Here is a 15,372-nt window from a genome sequence, read left to right on the forward strand (position 1 = left end):
AAAACTCTGTCTCAAAAAAAAAAAAAAAAAAAAATTAGGCACCTGAAAATACAAGAGTTCAGGGGATAGGTTAGACTGGAGACATTTACTTGTGGGTTTCTGGTCTATATTTGGTCATTTGTATTGGTTCTCTATTTTGCTGTGTTACGAATTACTCCAAAACCTAGCAGCCTAAAACCATAAACATGTATTATCTCACACAGTGTCCACAGGTTAAGAATTTGAAAGTGGCTTTGTTGGGTGGTACTGGCTGAAGGACTCTCGTGAGGCTGCAGTCAAGACTCTGGCAGCAGGGGCTGCTGTATTCTGACACCTTGACTGGTGCTGGAAGAACCATTTCCAACGTGGCTTATTCACAGGGCTGGCAAGTTAGTGCTGAGTGTTGGCAGGAGGCTTTAGCACCTCACCATGAGGCCTGTCCACAGGGCTGCTTGAGTGTCCTCACAATATGGCGTCCGGGAGGCCACATGACTCTGCAGGCACATCCAGGGGCAAGGTTGCAGGCACAGAGGAAGCAGAGAGTGAGTCAGATGTAACCAGAATGGGGTTTTCCCAGTGGATGTGACCAAAGCAGAGGATTGGGGGTTGAGAGGGCTTCCAGGGCCTCAAACTGGGCAAGGTGAGTACACGTGGGAGGTGAAGGAGAGTGCGACGGAGGCGAGCGTGTGGGGCAGGTGGAGAGTGGGGAGGGAGCCAGCAGCAGTGCATTGCTGGTCCTGGAGGATTGAAGACCCCTTGGAGCCAGAGCCATTGGGAGAATAAGGCAGGAAAATGAAAGGTGTTCATGTGCTCTAACTACCGTAAGTGATTTCCAGGAACTCCCACAATCCAGAATGTTCTGGGAGGGGCCATACTACCCACCCAGCAAAGATGGAGGAAGGAAAATTGACCAAGTTAATGTCTGGTGCCTACAGCCATGTAGACACCAGTGGATTCCAACAGCCTGAGTGAATCTCTTGGGTGTCACACACACAGGTGTTTGCACACTCTCCGACACAAACCACATTCCCAGGAGTCATCACTCAGATGTCACACACTCCTGTCCAGGCGTCCTGTTTGTGACTTCACATGATCGAGGGGTTAAATCCTTCCAGGAGTGGGTGGGGTAGGACCATGTGGCTGCTGCCTCAGTCCCTCAACTTATCAGCTGACCTTGGCATCCCACTCCCTACCTGGTGGTGACTGTCCTGTGTCTTCATAAGGAAGGTGTATGCTCCCTGCACTGATGGGTTTCTGATAAGATCCAAGGTCATATTCTGGGCATCGATAATCACCTTGCCAAGAACTGTGGCTTCCTGGTGCACCTCCCTGAAGTCACTGATCACACCACATCCCCTCCCAGACACCCCTAGTCCTCTCATGCTGACCCTCCTCACCAGCAGCACAACAGATGGTGGTGTCCACAAAATGGGGTTGTGAGCAGGAAGGAGGCTGCTCTGAGAGGGGTCTGTGAAATCTCACGCACACACACACGCACACGCACACGAGGGCACATGGGCGCGCGCACACACACATACTGCCCTGACCCAGCCCCCAAGCTCTGCAGGCATCTTTGAGCCCATCCATGGGCTGCAAACTGCGAGGCAGAGTTAAGGCAGGAGAGGCTATGGGAGGGTGGGAGAAGTCCCAGCTCAAGTCCCTAGGGACCCCCGCAGCCCCGCCTGGCTCTCCGTGAGGTCTGGAAGAGAGGCTTACTATGTGTATGGCGTACTTGAAGTGTCACTTCCCTCTCAGCCCTTGCACATGCTGGAACACCTTCTCAGCCTTAGAGGACCCCCGCAGATGTTCCCTCCCAGACAGAACCCCTCGCTTTCTCACTGGGAGCATGGTGGTCCTCCCTCTACAGGGCACTTTCCACATGGCTGAACCCGAAGCCTGTCTGCCTCGCCTGCTGGACTTTGCTTCCCCATGGCCTTGTATGGCTCTAGCACAGTGCAGAATGAACAGTGCTTGCATGTACAAGGGAAGGAATGAATAAGTGAATGGAAGGATAGGTGGATGCATAAATAGGAGGGTGGATGACGGAGTCCAGGCAGAGCCAGGGATTAGAAGAGGAAGTCAACTCGCCAGGGAGGCATGGGCTTCCCCTGCTGCATCCTCTGGGACAGCCTCCCTTCCCAGGACTCCCACTCCTTGCATCGCTGGGCTCCCTTCAGGATAGATGCGGAGAATTCTTCTGGGTCCTCCTCCTTCCTTTAGCTCTAGGCCTTCTGTTTTTGATGGTCAGATGAGGGATGAGTAGTTAAAATTAATGAGCTCCCACTACATGTCAGACACTGCACTAGCTATTTCTTTTTTCTTTTTTCTTTTTTTTTGAGACGGAGTCTTGCTCTGTCGCCCAGGCTGGAGTGCAGTGGCCGGATCTCAGCTCACTGCAAGCTCCGCCTCCCGGGTTTACGCCATTCTCCTGCCTCAGCCTCCCGAGTAGCTGGGACTACAGGCGCCCGCCATCTCGCCCGGCTAGTTTTTTGTATTTTTTAGTAGAGACGGGGTTTCACCATGTTAGCCAGGATGGTCTCGATCTTCTGACCTCGTGATCCGCCTGTCTCGGCCTCCCAAAGTGCTGGGATTACAGGCTTGAGCCACCGCGCCCAGCCTGCACTAGCTATTTCTACAGATGCCATCTTGTTTAACGAAAATGACAAACCATAACTGAGTGCGGTGGCTCACTCCTTTTTGTGAAAATACAAAAAATAGCCAGGCATGGTGGTGCATACCATAATCCCAGCTACTTGGGAGGCTGACGTGGGAGAATCTCTTGAGCCCGGGAGGTGGAGGTTACAGTGAGCTGAGATCGCACCACTAGACTCCAGCCTGGGCAACAGAGTGAGACCCTGACCAAAAAAAAAAAAAAAAAAAGATGAAGAAGAAAAAAAAAATGACACCAGAGGGTTGTGAAGCAGGTTTTATTATCCCCACTATGCAGCTAAGAAAACAGGAGCAGCCGGGCGTAGTGGCTCACGCCTGTAATCCCAACACTTTGGGAGGCCGAAGTGGTCAGATCACAAGGTCAGCAGTTCGGGAACCAGCTTGGCCAACATAGTGAAACCCCGTCTCTACTAAAAATACAAAAAATTAGCCGGGCATGGTGGTGGGCACCTGTAATCCCGGCTACTTGGGAGGTTGAGGCAGGAGAATTGCTTGAACCTGGGAGGCAGAGGTTGCAGTGAACCGAGATCACGCCATTGCACTCCAGCCTGGGTGACAGTGCAAGACACAGTCTAAAAAAAAAAAAAAGAAAGAAAAGAAAACAGGCGTAGAGAAGCTGAGTGAATTGCCCAAGGTCACACAGCTTACGTCCAGCAAAGAGGGGATCTCAACTCAAAATCTGCTCAGGGAGGCAGGGCTGGGTGTGCTGCAGATTAGCCGCCTTGGAGGGAGGCAGAGGCAGTGAGGGTGGCCAGTGGGCACGGCCCTGCTGTGAACACAGGAGCTCTGAGTTCCAGCCCTGGCTTGGCCTCTGTTTTCCTGGGATACCCCGGATGAGACCCTTCCCTCTGGGCCTGTGTCCCTGGGCGACCTTGTTGCCCTTGGAGGGCCATTCCAGTAAATGATGCAGAATGTGGTGGATGTGGATGGCTCCTGGCTCTCACTGCGGGATGTTCCCTCACTCTCCCTGCCAGCTGGGGGTCAAAGGGCAGTGCCACCCATGGGGTAATGGTTAACCAGGCCCGACACCCCCACTATAGGGAATAACCTATAGACCAGTCCCACACCAGCTGGCCAAGAGTCTGCAGGATGCAGTGGACGAAGGTGTTGGGGCTGGGGCTGGGGGCTGCTGCCCTCTTGGGGCTGGGGATCATCCTGGGCCACTTTGCCATTCCCAAAAAAGCCAATTCACCTGCCCCCAGTGTCTCAGCCCCCCAGGACCTGGACCTGGAAATCCTGGAGACCGTCATGGGGCAGCTGGATGCCCACAGGATCCGGGAGAACCTCAGGTGAGAGGCGGGGCCGTCTGCTCCTCCGTTTGCCAGAGGCCCCCTCCCTGATGCTGGCCCTGCCCCTCCCTCTGCCCACCCTGCAGAGAACTCTCCAGGGAGCCACACCTGGCCTCCAGCCCTCGGGATGAGGATCTGGTGCAGCTGCTGCTACAGCGCTGGAAGGACCCAGAGTCAGGCCTGGACTCGGCCGAGGCCTTCACGTACGAGGTGCTGCTGTCCTTCCCTAGCCAGGAGCAGCCCAACGTTGTGGACATTGGTGAGGTCCTGCCCAGCCTTGGGAATGCCCAGAGGGTTGGTGGGGGGGGAGCTGCTGGGCCCAGCCATGACACTGCCACCCCTTCCAACAGTGGGCCCCACCGGGGACATCATCCACTCCTGCCACCGGACCGAGGAGAATGTGACCGGGGAGCAAGGGGGGCCAGATGTGGTACAACCCTATGCCGCCTATGCTCCTTCTGGAACCCCACAGGTGGGCCCGGAACCCCCCTACTGCCCTGGCCCAGCTCCCTTGTTTCCACCTAGGGTTCTCCCCACCCTGACCCAGGGAACATGCCTCAACTGGGGCACAGCGCCCCCTCCCGAATTTACTCACGTGGACACTCCATCGCTGCTCCTTTCCTCCATCAGTCATTCAACAAACACTAGTGGCTCTGCTTAAGGCCAGGCCTGTTACAGGGCACCCAGACATGGAGGAAACCAGGGGTGACTGTCCTTGGGGAGCTTACAGGCTCTGGGTGAGGTGGAGGAACAGAATCTAAATTCTCCCTCCTGCCATCCAGCCTTCCCCCACCCCTTCCCCACCCGCCCTTCGCTGGGCCCAGCTCGAAGGATCACCCCCTCTTGGGACTAGGGCCTCCTCATCTATGCCAACCGCGGCACGGAAGAAGACTTTAAGGAGCTACAGACTCAGGGCATCAAACTCGAAGGCACCATCGCCCTGACTCGCTATGGGGGTGTAGGGCGTGGGGCCAAGGTGAGTGGCAGCCCCCCAGTGCACGAGGCCTGGGTGAGGAATGGGCCGGGCAGTGGACTGGAGGAAGTGAGGGGAAAGGGAAGGAGAAGGGGCAGTGTTGAGTGGGGACCCAAGCCCTGGGGTGGGGCAGGAAAGGTAAGGTGTTTTCAGGTTGTTCCACCAAGGGGCTGTGTGGCCTTGGATGCCTCCCTGACCCTCTCTGAGCTATAGGAAATAAAGGGGCTGAGTACAATTTTCAGGTTTGGTATTCCGGAAGTCTAAGTCCTCCTGTGAAGTAGTTCTGAATATTCAGCTTAAGTCCCTCATGTTGGCCGTCTCCTTGTCCCTGCCATTTCTTTTCCATCAAAAATTCTGACTAGGGGCCGGGCGCAGTGGCTTACGCCTGTAATCCCAGCCCTTTGGGAGGCCAAGGTGGGCAGATCACCTGAGGTCAGGAGATCAAGACCAGCCTGGCCAACATGGCGAAACTCCATTTCTACGAAAAAGGCAAAATTAGCCACGCGTGGTGGTGCATGCCTGCAATTCCAGCTACTGGGGAGGCTCAGGCAGATGAACTGCTTGAACCCGGGAGCCAGAGATGGTAGTGAGCTGAGACTGCACCACGGCACTCTCCAGCCTGGGAGACAGCGAGACTCTGATCAAAAAAAAAAAAAAAAAAAGTCTGGACGTGGGCGTGGTGGCTCACTCCTGTAATCCTAGCACTTTGGGAGGCCAAGGCAGGTGGATTGCCTAAGCTCAGGAGTTCGAGACCAGCCTGGGCAACATGGTGAAACCCCGTCTCTACTAAAATCCAAAAAAAAAAAAAAAAATTAGCTAGGCACGGCAGCATGCACCTGTAGTCCTAGCTGCTCAGGAGGCTGAGGCAGGAGAATTGCTTGAACTCAGGAGGTGGAGGTTGCAGTGAGCCAAGATTGCACCACCGCACTCCAGCCTGGGTGACAGAGCGAGACTCCATCGATTAAAAAAAAAAAAATTCATATAAAAAGAGTAGAATGAAAGAGGGGAAGGGAGAGTTGGTATTTAATGGGGACAAAGTTTCGGATTTGTCAGATGAAAAGAGTTCTAGAGATGAATGGTGGTGATGGTTGAACAATATGGAGGTACTTCATGCCACTGAACTGCACACTCCACATGCTAAGTTTATGTTATGTGTATTTTACCACAATTTTTTAAAAAGTGGGTCAGGCACGGTGGCTTACGCCTGTAATCCCAGCACTTTGGGAGGCCAAGGCAGGCTCATTACCTGAGGTCAGGAGTTCGAGACCAGCCTGGCCAACATGGTGAAACCCCGTCTCTACTAAAAATACAAAAATTAGCCGGTCATGGTGGTGGGCGCCTGTAATCCCAGCTACTCAGGAGGCTGAGGCAGGAGAATCGCTTGAACCCAGGAGGCAGAGGTTGCGGTGAGCTGAGACTGTACCATTGCACTCCAGCCTGGGGGACAAGAGCAGGACTTCATCTCAAAAAAAAAAAAGTGTCTATAATAAGAGCTGGGAAAAGAGAAAGAAAGAAGGAAGGTGGAAAGGAAGGAAGAAAAGAAAGGGAAAAAAGGAAAAGAAAAAGAAAAAGGAACAAGTAGTGTAGAAATACACAGATTATTAACCATCACCACTACCCATTTCCAGAACCTTTTCATCATTTCGAACAGATACTTTATTTAACAATAACTCCCCAGGTCCCTGCCCCAGCCCCTATTCTATTTTCTGTAACCTCAATTCTACTTTCTGTCTCTATGAATTTGCCTATTCTAGGGACTTCACATAAGTGGAAGTGTAAGATACTTGTCTTTTTGTGTCTGGCTTATTTCACTTAATATAACATCTTCAAGACTCATTGACGTATCATAACTTTATTTCTTTTAAGGCTGAATAATATTCCATTATTTTTGTTTGTTTGTTTTTTGTTTTTTGGGGTTTTTTTGAGACAGTGTCTTGCTCTATCACCCAGGCTGGAATGCAGTGGCATGATCTCAGCTCACTGCAACCTCTGCCTCCTGGGTTCAGGTGATTCTCATGCCTCAGCCTCCCAAGTAGCTGGGACTACAGGTGTAGCCACACCTGGCTAATTTTTGTATTTTTAGTAGAGACAAAGTTTCACCATGTTGGCCAGGCCGGTCTTGATCTCAGGTCATCCGACCTCAGTGTTGGGAGGTGCCTGCCTCGGCCTCCCAAAGTGTTGGGATTACAGGCATGAGCCACCACACCCGGCCTTCACTGTATGTTACAGCCCACATTTGGTTTAGCCATTCATCTGTTGATAGACACTTGGGCTATTTCCTCCTCTTGGCCGTTGAGGATAACGTTGCTGTGGACGCGAGTACACAACCGTGTTATTTTATGCAGCTTCATGGTATTCCACTGTAGGATGTCCCCGTTATTCAGCCAGACTCCACTGATAGGCACTGACTTGGCTGTGCTGAAATGACCTTTGCTGTTGCAAGAGGCACTGCCATAAATGACTTGTGCAAACATCATCTTGCCTATGGGAAGATTGGTCTATCCTGGCTTCCATAGTTGAGGAAGGAGGAAGAGGAACAGGACACATCCGGTCCAGTCCCTCCCTTATACACGGCCTCCTCTGCCCGCTGCAGGCTGTGAATGCTGCCAAGCACGGGGTGGCCGGGGTGCTGGTGTACACAGACCCTGCCGACATCAACGATGGGCTGAGCTTGCCCAACGAAACCTTTCCCAACTCCTGGTACCTGCCACCCTCAGGAGTGGAGCGAGGCTCCTACTACAAGTATTTTGGGGACCCTCTGACTCCCTACCTTCCAGCCATCCCCTCTTCCTTCCGCCTGGACCCTGCCAATGTCTCTGGATTTCCCCCAATTCCTACACAGCCCATTGGCTTCCAGGATGCAAGGGACCTGCTCTGGTGAGTTTGTTCCCTGGGATGTCCTGCCCAGCCCCCAGTGGCCTCCAGACTTCAAGCCCCACACTCACATTTACCCTGAGGGGTCTCTTCCTCCTCCCCAGTAACCTCAACGGAACTTTGGCCCCAGACACCTGGCAGGGAGCACTGGGCTGCCACTACAGGCTGGGTCCCGGCTTCCGGCCTGATGGAGACTTCTCAGCAGACAGGTGAGATGCAGCCAGACCAGTTCTCCCTCAGTTGCCCTCTCCCCCAACTTGCCTCTCCCCTTCCCTCGTGATTATGTTCCCTCTTTCCACTTCAAAGCCTGACCTTTTTCCCTTTCTTCTCTCTCTCAGACCCTCTCCTGACCCCAAAATATCTGTCTTGTCTTTGGGGAAGCCCCTGGATTCCCCTGCCCCTCCCACCTCATCTCGACGTCTGCACCCCACGACTCCCTCTCTTGAAGATGCCAAGCTCCTTCCCAAATCAGGGCCACTGCCACTCCTGACATGCACCAGCCTCCCTCCCTGCAGCACCCCCTGGCCTCCAGGTGCCCTCTCCTCCCAGGCCCCTTCACCCAGCTGTTCCTGTCCTCGTGGTCTGTCTCACTCGGGAGAGGGAGGCCTCATGAGCACCAGGTCCGCATCTGTCGCAGTCATTGCCCAGAGCCTAGTCAGGGACTGAGCACCCAATAAGCGACTCCCCAGTGAGTGAGCAGGAGAGCCTGGCTCCAGCCTTGCTGCCTCTCTTGGTACTTCTGGGCCAGTGACCTTGCCACGTCACTTTCTGGCTCCGGGCCTCGGTGTCTCCTGCATTGGGTTGGGGGCAGTGGGCAAGGCCAAGAGTCTCCTCACACCCTTCACCCTCCCCAGCCAGGTGAATGTGAGCATCTACAACCGCCTGGAGCTGAGGAACTCTTCCAACGTCCTGGGCATTATCCGCGGGGCTGTGGAGCCTGGTGAGCCCTCCTCTTGCTGACTGTTTCCCAGGCCCCTGCTGTGCTCTGGGTGCCACTGCTACTGTGTCACCACCCAGCCCAGCTCCCCGTGCCCACCTCTCCCTCTCCTCTGGTTCTCTGCCCCTTTTCCTCTGGTCAGATCGCTATGTGCTATATGGGAACCACCGAGACAGCTGGGTGCATGGGGCTGTCGACCCCAGCAGTGGCACCGCCGTCCTCCTGGAGCTCTCCCGCGTCCTGGGGACCCTGCTGAAGAAGGGTGAGGCGGCCCCCTCCCCTGGACCAGGGACCTTCGCCCCCGGAGGTCCCCTTCCTGTTCCACCTCCTCTCCCTCACACTGCAGTGCTCCCTGTGCCATGCCTGAGGGCCCTGGGGGCAGAAATGCATGACACCAGCCTTGGCCTGCAGCAGCCCAGTGTGGTACAGGGAATAGACTGTGGGTTGATTCGTGTGCAGCTTCCAAGTGCCTCCGGTGTGCCTGGAAGGAGCGAGGCCCGATGCTGCTGTGAAGCAGGCAGCGCCCAGGCTCTGCCCTCTGGGAGCTTTAGTTCAGCTGGGTCAGGGATGGCAGCCGATTGCTAACTCTGATGTCTCTAATATCTCATGTGCCTTTGATGTGCCAGGCCAGATTGGGACAAGTCTCTCAGTGGAGGCAGCACTTCAATGTTTCAGTGCTTCAGGGAAGGAGAGGAGGGCAAGGAGGTGGCAGCCGGAAAGGAGGTGGGCAGGGCTGGGTGAGGTGACAGGGCAGGCAGGGCCAGGCCAGGCTGGGAGTTTGGAGTCAGTCCAAGGGTTGTGGGAAGCTGGTGAAGGCTGGGCATGGTGGCTTATGCCTGTAATCCCAGCACTTTGGAAGGCTGGAGTGGGTGGATCACCTGAGGTCAGGAGTTCGACACCAGCCTGGCCAGCACAGTAAAACCCCATCTCTACTGAAAATACAAAAATTAGCTGGGCGTGGTGGTGGCTGTAATCCCAGCTACTCGGGAGGCTGAGGCAGGAGAATCACTTGAACCTGGGGGGCAGAGGTTGCAGTGAGCTGATTGCGCCACTGTACTCCAACCTAGTTGATGAGAGTGAAACTCTGTCTCAAAAAAAAAGAAAAAAAGAAAAAAAATTTTTTTTTTTTTTTTTTTTGAGACGGAGTCTCGCTCTGTCGCCCAGGCTGGAGTGCAGTAGCGCAATCTCGGCTCACTGCAAGCTCCGCCTCCCGGGTTCACGCCATTCTCCTGCCTCAGCCTCCTGAGTAGCTGGGACTACAGGCGCCCGCCACCGCACCCGGCTAATTTTTTGTATTTTTAGTAGAGACAGGGTTTCACCGTGGTCTCGATCTCCTGACCTTGTGATCCGCCCGCCTCGGCCTCCCAAAGTGCTGGGATTACAGGCGTGAGCCACCGCGCCTAGCTATAATTGTTTAGCTGTTCTTTGTGTTTCATGATTCTGCGATTATTGTCCTATTATTTTGTCAAATAACCCTCAATTTGGATTTGTCTCATTTGATTTAGATTATATATTTTTTGCAGAAAAAAGTGTAAAAATGTGTAATTGCAAGCATGTGATCACATCACACTGAAAAATTCATTTGCTGGTTGTGGTGGCTCATACCTGTAATACCAGCACTTTGGGAGGTGAAGTGGGTGGATCGCTTGAGCTCAGGAGTTCAAGACTGGCCTGGGCAACATGGAGAAACCCCATCTCTACCAAAAATACAGTAATCAGCCAGGTGCGGTGGTGTGTGCCTGTGGTCCCAGCTACTTGGGAGGTTAAGGTGAGAGGATCGCTAGACCCCAGGAAGTTGAGGCTGCAGTGAGCCGAGATTGCACCACTGCACTCCAACCTGGGCCACAGAGTGACACTAGGTCACCCAGGCTGGATGCCGTGGCACAATCTCAGCTCACTGCAACCTCTACCTCCCAGGCTCAAGCAATTCTTCTGCCTGAACCCGGGAGGCGGAGCATCCTGCAGCCTGGCTTCCACCTCCAGTCCCTATACCCACAGTGTGGAGCCAAATATCTGGATTTGAAACTGGCTCTGCTGCCTACCAGCCTTGGGACCCTGGAAAGTCATTTAGCTTCTCTGTTTCTTCAATTGTGAATGGAAATAATAATAGTATCTCCCTCAAGGCATTGTTGTAGGGATTGGTTCAATGTGGATAACGCCCTAACAGGAAATGTTCATGTGTTATCACCAAGTGAAGATGGCTATGGAGTTTGGCCTGGAGGCGGGGGTTGAGGGTGGCAGGTCAGAAGTCTTCCCAGATCATGCCCAAAGAGAGAGGGGCAGCGGGCATTCTGGTAGAAGGGCCCACCCGACCCTTCAGGAGGCTTGGAGTTGTGTTCAGTGTTTGGTGCGGGAGCCTCCTGGAAGACCTGGCTGCAGAGTGCCAGGACCTCCTGTCACCAGCTGCCTCGCCTTTTCCAGCTCTCCCCTCCTCCTCACGTCCTCAGCCTTTCTCCTAAGGCACCCTAGGATCAGGAGGACCCTGTCCTCCAACCCTCTGTCCTCCATTCCCAGGCACTTGGCGTCCTCGCAGATCAATCGTGTTTGCGAGCTGGGGGGCTGAGGAGTTCGGGCTCATTGGCTCCACGGAATTCACAGAAGTGAGTGTCCCTACAGGGTAGGGGATCAAAAAGGGTTCCCGAGGCAGAACAGCGCGGGGCTGACGTCGCCCCTCGCACCCGCAGGAGTTTTTCAACAAGCTGCAGGAGCGCACCGTGGCCTACATCAATGTGGACATCGCGGTGTTTGGTATGGAGGTGGCGGGGAAGGAAAGGGGAGGGGACGGCCTGACGACGGGGTGGGTAAAAGAAGGGGCTGGGGCCCAAATAGTCTTTCTCCCCTCCTCCCACAGCCAATGCTACCCTTAGGGTGCAGGGGACGCCCCCAGTCCAGAGTGTCGTCTTCTCTGCAACCAAAGAGGTGGAAGGGGGCGGGCCGGGCGGGGCTGAACTGGCGGGGGCGGGGCAGTGCGGTGGGCTGGCAGTGTGCTGCACGGGTGGGCGGGACTGGGGAGTGGTACTCTCCAGATCTGCTGGGGCCAGACTGAGGCTAGGGCGAGCTTTTTAAGAAGGACTGGACTGTGGGTGGGCAGGAGACGGTGGAGGACTCGCCCTGTTGTTGGGGCTGGAGAGGGCCCCGCACTGAGACTAAATTCTCCTTCCGGCCAGATCCGCTCACCAGGCCCTGGCGACCTGAGCATCTACGACAACTGGATCCGGTACTTCAATCGCAGCAGCCCAGTGTACGGCCTGGTCCCCAGGTGAGCCCAGGGATAGAAGGGTGCCCGGAGCGAGGCGGTCCGGCCCAGCGCTCTTTATCCTGGCCCCCTTCCTTCCCGCAGCTTGGGTTCTCTGGGTGCTGGCAGCGACTATGCACCCTTCATTCACTTCCTGGGCATCTCCTCCATGGACATCGCCTACACCTATGACCGGGTGAGCAGGCGCCCCTCCGTCCCTGCCTCGGTACCTTGCTGCATGCGCCCCCTCCTCTCTTTGGAGCTGTTCTCGCACAGACTGAACCCTGCTCCTTTACTCACTGCTACCTCTGCCAAGTTTCTTAAAAATACACACACACACACACACACACACACACCCACGCGTGCGCGCGTTTTATATAGACGGAGTCTTGCTTTGTTGCCAGGCTGGTCTTGAACTCCTAAGCTCAGACCATCCTCCCACCTCAGCCTCCTAAAGTGCTGGGATTACAGGTGTGAGCCTTGGTGCCAGGGCTCTGCCAAGTTTAACCTTTTCAAGCACCTCTTTATGCTCATCTGTTATTTTATCAAATGTAAGATACTACTGATTATAAGATGTGATTCAGGAAGGGAAAAAAACCCACCGCAAAAAACCCACCGCTTCCAACCAGTTGTAAGATGACATTGCCTGTAAGAAGCATTCTGGGCCGGGTGCGGTGGCTCAAGCCTGTAATCCCAGCACTTTGGGAGGCCGAGGCGGGCGGATCACAAGGTCAGGAGATCGAGACCACAGTGAAACCCCGTCTCTACTAAAAATACAAAAAATTAACCGGGCGCGGTGGCGGGCGCCTGTAGTCCCAGCTACTCAGGAGGCTGAGGCAGGAGAATGGCGGGAACCCGGGAGGTGGAGCTTGCAGTGAGCCGAGATCGAGCCACTGCACTCCAGCCTGGGCAACAGCGTGAGACTCCGTCTCAAAAAAAAAAAAAAAAAAAAAAAAAAAAAAAAAAAAAAAGAAGCATTCTGGGCCGGGCGCGGTGGCTCAAGCCTGTAATCCCAGCACTTTGGGAGGCCGAGACGGGCGGATCACGAGGTCAGGAGATCGAGACCATCCTGGCGAACACGGTGAAACCCCGTCTCTACTAAAAAATACAAAAAACTAGCCGGGCGAGTGGCGGGCGCCTGTAGTCCCAGCTACTCGGGAGGCTGAGGCAGGAGAATGGCGTAAACCCGGCAGGCGGAGCTTGCAGTGAGCTGAGATCCGGCCACTGCACTCCAGCCTGGGCGACAGAGCGAGACTCCGTCTCAAAAAAAAAAAAAAAAAAAAAAGAAGCATTCTGTTTCCAAAGATCTTAAAATGTAGCGGGGAAAAAGGTTAATCTCAGCATTGATTAACTCAGATCATTGGTGTGAGCGTTGGCATGAAGGTAAAGCAAGGGTTGCAGAGTGCCCAGCTGGCACCTCCCTGTTTGATGCTCCAAAAAGTACGTTCTCTACCTCACAGCCACAGCAATTCTCCGTAGCAGAGCTGGGATTTGAATCTCTCTGACTCCAAAGCCCCAGGTTCTTCTCCTTCCTGTGAAACTGGAAACTGGCACCAGACCCAGCTCTTCCACTAATTAGCTGTGTGATGTCAGCAGGTTAACCTCTCTGAGCCTCCGTTTCCTTTTCTGTGGGAGTTCTAGAACCCACCTCACAGACATGGCCAAGATTCAATGGAGATATGCCCACATTTTGTAGCTCACTGGAGGTACACCTTCTCCCCCTTCCCATCCCAAGCCTGTCACCTCTGGGCTTTGTTCCCCCAGAGCAAGACTTCAGCCAGGATCTACCCCACCTACCACACAGCCTTTGACACCTTTGACTATGTGGACAAGTTTTTGGACCCAGGTGAGGAGGGAGACAAAGGGCATCCTGAGAACAGGACAGGAGAGGCTGAAGACTGAGTCCTGGCCTTGTGACCTTGCCGCAGGCTTCAGCAGCCATCAGGCTGTGGCCCGGACAGCGGGGAGTATTATTCTCCGGCTCAGTGACAGCTTCTTCCTGCCCCTCAAAGTCAGTGACTACAGTGAGACACTCCGCAGCTTCCTGCAGGCAGCCCAGCAAGACCTCGGGGCCCTGCTGGAGCAGCACAGCATCAGCCTGGGTATGCACAGCCTGACCCTGAGGCATGGGGAGCCCTGCACCCCCAGGACTAAGCCACTGCTTGTTCCTCACAGGGCCTCTGGTGACTGCAGTGGAGAAATTTGAGGCAGCAGCTACAGCCTTGGGCCAACGCATATCAGCGCTGAAGGGCAGCCCCGAGTGAGCAAGGGCAGCGGGCAGGGGTTGGGAGAGCAGCATCCAGGGCAGGATACCAGGCTGGTAGCTGGGCTGCTGGCTCCAGGGTGACCGGCAGGTCCTGCCTCCACCAGTCCCCTGCAGGTCCGGATGCTCAATGACCAGTTGATGCTCTTGGAACGGACCTTTCTGAACCCTCGAGCCTTCCCAGAGGAACGCTACTACAGGTGAGTCTGTCCCAGAGTCCTGGGAGGTGCCGCCAGGTGGGGCCGGGCAATGGCCCCCGACCTGAGATGAGGTGCTCAGCTTCTCTGCCCTTTAGAGCGCAACCCAGCCCCTGAAGAAGGTGGGAATGTGAGGCTCAGGGAGGGAAGTTGCTTCAGGGTCCCTCTGGGAGCTAGGACTGGAACCTACATTTCCTCCCCCAACCGCCACTGCTGTAAGAGCCCCCGGCCTTCAGAGACAGGTGGAGAGAGGTGCTCTTCTGCCTAGCTGCGTACAGGAGCTAAGCCAGTTCTAGGTCCAGGTTTCTCTTTCCTGGCCCCTGACTGACCCTGATCCTGTCCCATTTCTCCTGTCAGCCATGTGCTCTGGGCAACTCGCACGGGCTCCGTAGCCACATTCCCGGGCCTATCCAATGCCTGCTCCAGGGCCAGGGACACAGCCTCTGGATCTGAAGCTTGGGCTGAGGTGCAGAGACAGCTCAGCATTGTGGTGACAGCCCTGGAGGGTGCGGCAGCCACCCTGAGGCCTGTGGAGGACCTCTGACCCCAGCCCTCTTCCTTCTGCCTGTGGCTGACCTCTGACCCCAGCCCTCTTTCTTAGGCCCTCCCTTTACCCCAACCCTCTCCTGCCTGCTTTCCTGAGATGTCCTGGTCTTCCCTGGTGCCAGGAGGGGGCACTACCACAGGACCCTCTCAAGCTTTTCAGGCAATAGCTTGAGGTCCGTGAGGGGAGTGGCAATCCCTAATGCAACTCACCCTCATCCTGGTGCTTAGGTGGCAGAGGGTGGGCAGCAGGGGACAGGGATGGGATGGCAAAACCACCAGCTGCTCTTGGTGGTGGGTAGGTGAAGATGGGATGCATAATGCCAACCTCAGATGCCAACTCAGATCATCAAGGCCAAAGACCAGTGGCGAAAGTGAGGCATGGGGTGCCTTAGGCCTTGCCTAGTCTGCG

At 55.0% G+C, this 15,372-nt stretch overlaps 1 protein-coding gene across 2 annotated transcripts in view; it reads left to right on the forward strand.

The window, feature by feature from the left end:
- LOC105469552 (N-acetylated alpha-linked acidic dipeptidase like 1) overlaps positions 1 to 15,294 on the forward strand; it is a 17,929-nt gene extending 2,635 nt beyond the window's left edge. Inside the window, exons 1-18 of one of the 2 annotated variants that reach the window (XM_011720755.2) lie at positions 3,336 to 3,938; positions 4,025 to 4,197; positions 4,289 to 4,410; positions 4,792 to 4,914; positions 7,505 to 7,788; positions 7,890 to 7,994; positions 8,640 to 8,725; positions 8,865 to 8,984; positions 11,237 to 11,322; positions 11,407 to 11,470; positions 11,574 to 11,641; positions 11,890 to 11,981; positions 12,063 to 12,153; positions 13,722 to 13,803; positions 13,886 to 14,059; positions 14,133 to 14,217; positions 14,328 to 14,420; positions 14,775 to 15,294. In XM_011720755.2, coding sequence (XP_011719057.2) covers positions 3,739 to 3,938; positions 4,025 to 4,197; positions 4,289 to 4,410; positions 4,792 to 4,914; positions 7,505 to 7,788; positions 7,890 to 7,994; positions 8,640 to 8,725; positions 8,865 to 8,984; positions 11,237 to 11,322; positions 11,407 to 11,470; positions 11,574 to 11,641; positions 11,890 to 11,981; positions 12,063 to 12,153; positions 13,722 to 13,803; positions 13,886 to 14,059; positions 14,133 to 14,217; positions 14,328 to 14,420; positions 14,775 to 14,961 — 2,235 coding nt within the window. In that variant the 5' untranslated portion in view covers positions 3,336 to 3,738 and the 3' untranslated portion in view covers positions 14,962 to 15,294. Of the gene's footprint in view, positions 1 to 3,335; positions 3,939 to 4,024; positions 4,198 to 4,288; positions 4,411 to 4,791; positions 4,915 to 7,504; positions 7,789 to 7,889; positions 7,995 to 8,639; positions 8,726 to 8,864; positions 8,985 to 11,236; positions 11,323 to 11,406; positions 11,471 to 11,573; positions 11,642 to 11,889; positions 11,982 to 12,062; positions 12,154 to 13,721; positions 13,804 to 13,885; positions 14,060 to 14,132; positions 14,218 to 14,327; positions 14,421 to 14,774 lie in introns of those variants that run through there. The other variant, XM_011720757.2, reaches the window with a different exon arrangement.
- The last annotated feature ends 78 nt before the right edge of the window (positions 15,295 to 15,372 follow it).

Source organism: Macaca nemestrina, chromosome 12 (assembly GCF_043159975.1).
Source record: "Macaca nemestrina isolate mMacNem1 chromosome 12, mMacNem.hap1, whole genome shotgun sequence".
Classification (NCBI taxonomy): Eukaryota; Metazoa; Chordata; class Mammalia; order Primates; family Cercopithecidae; genus Macaca; species Macaca nemestrina.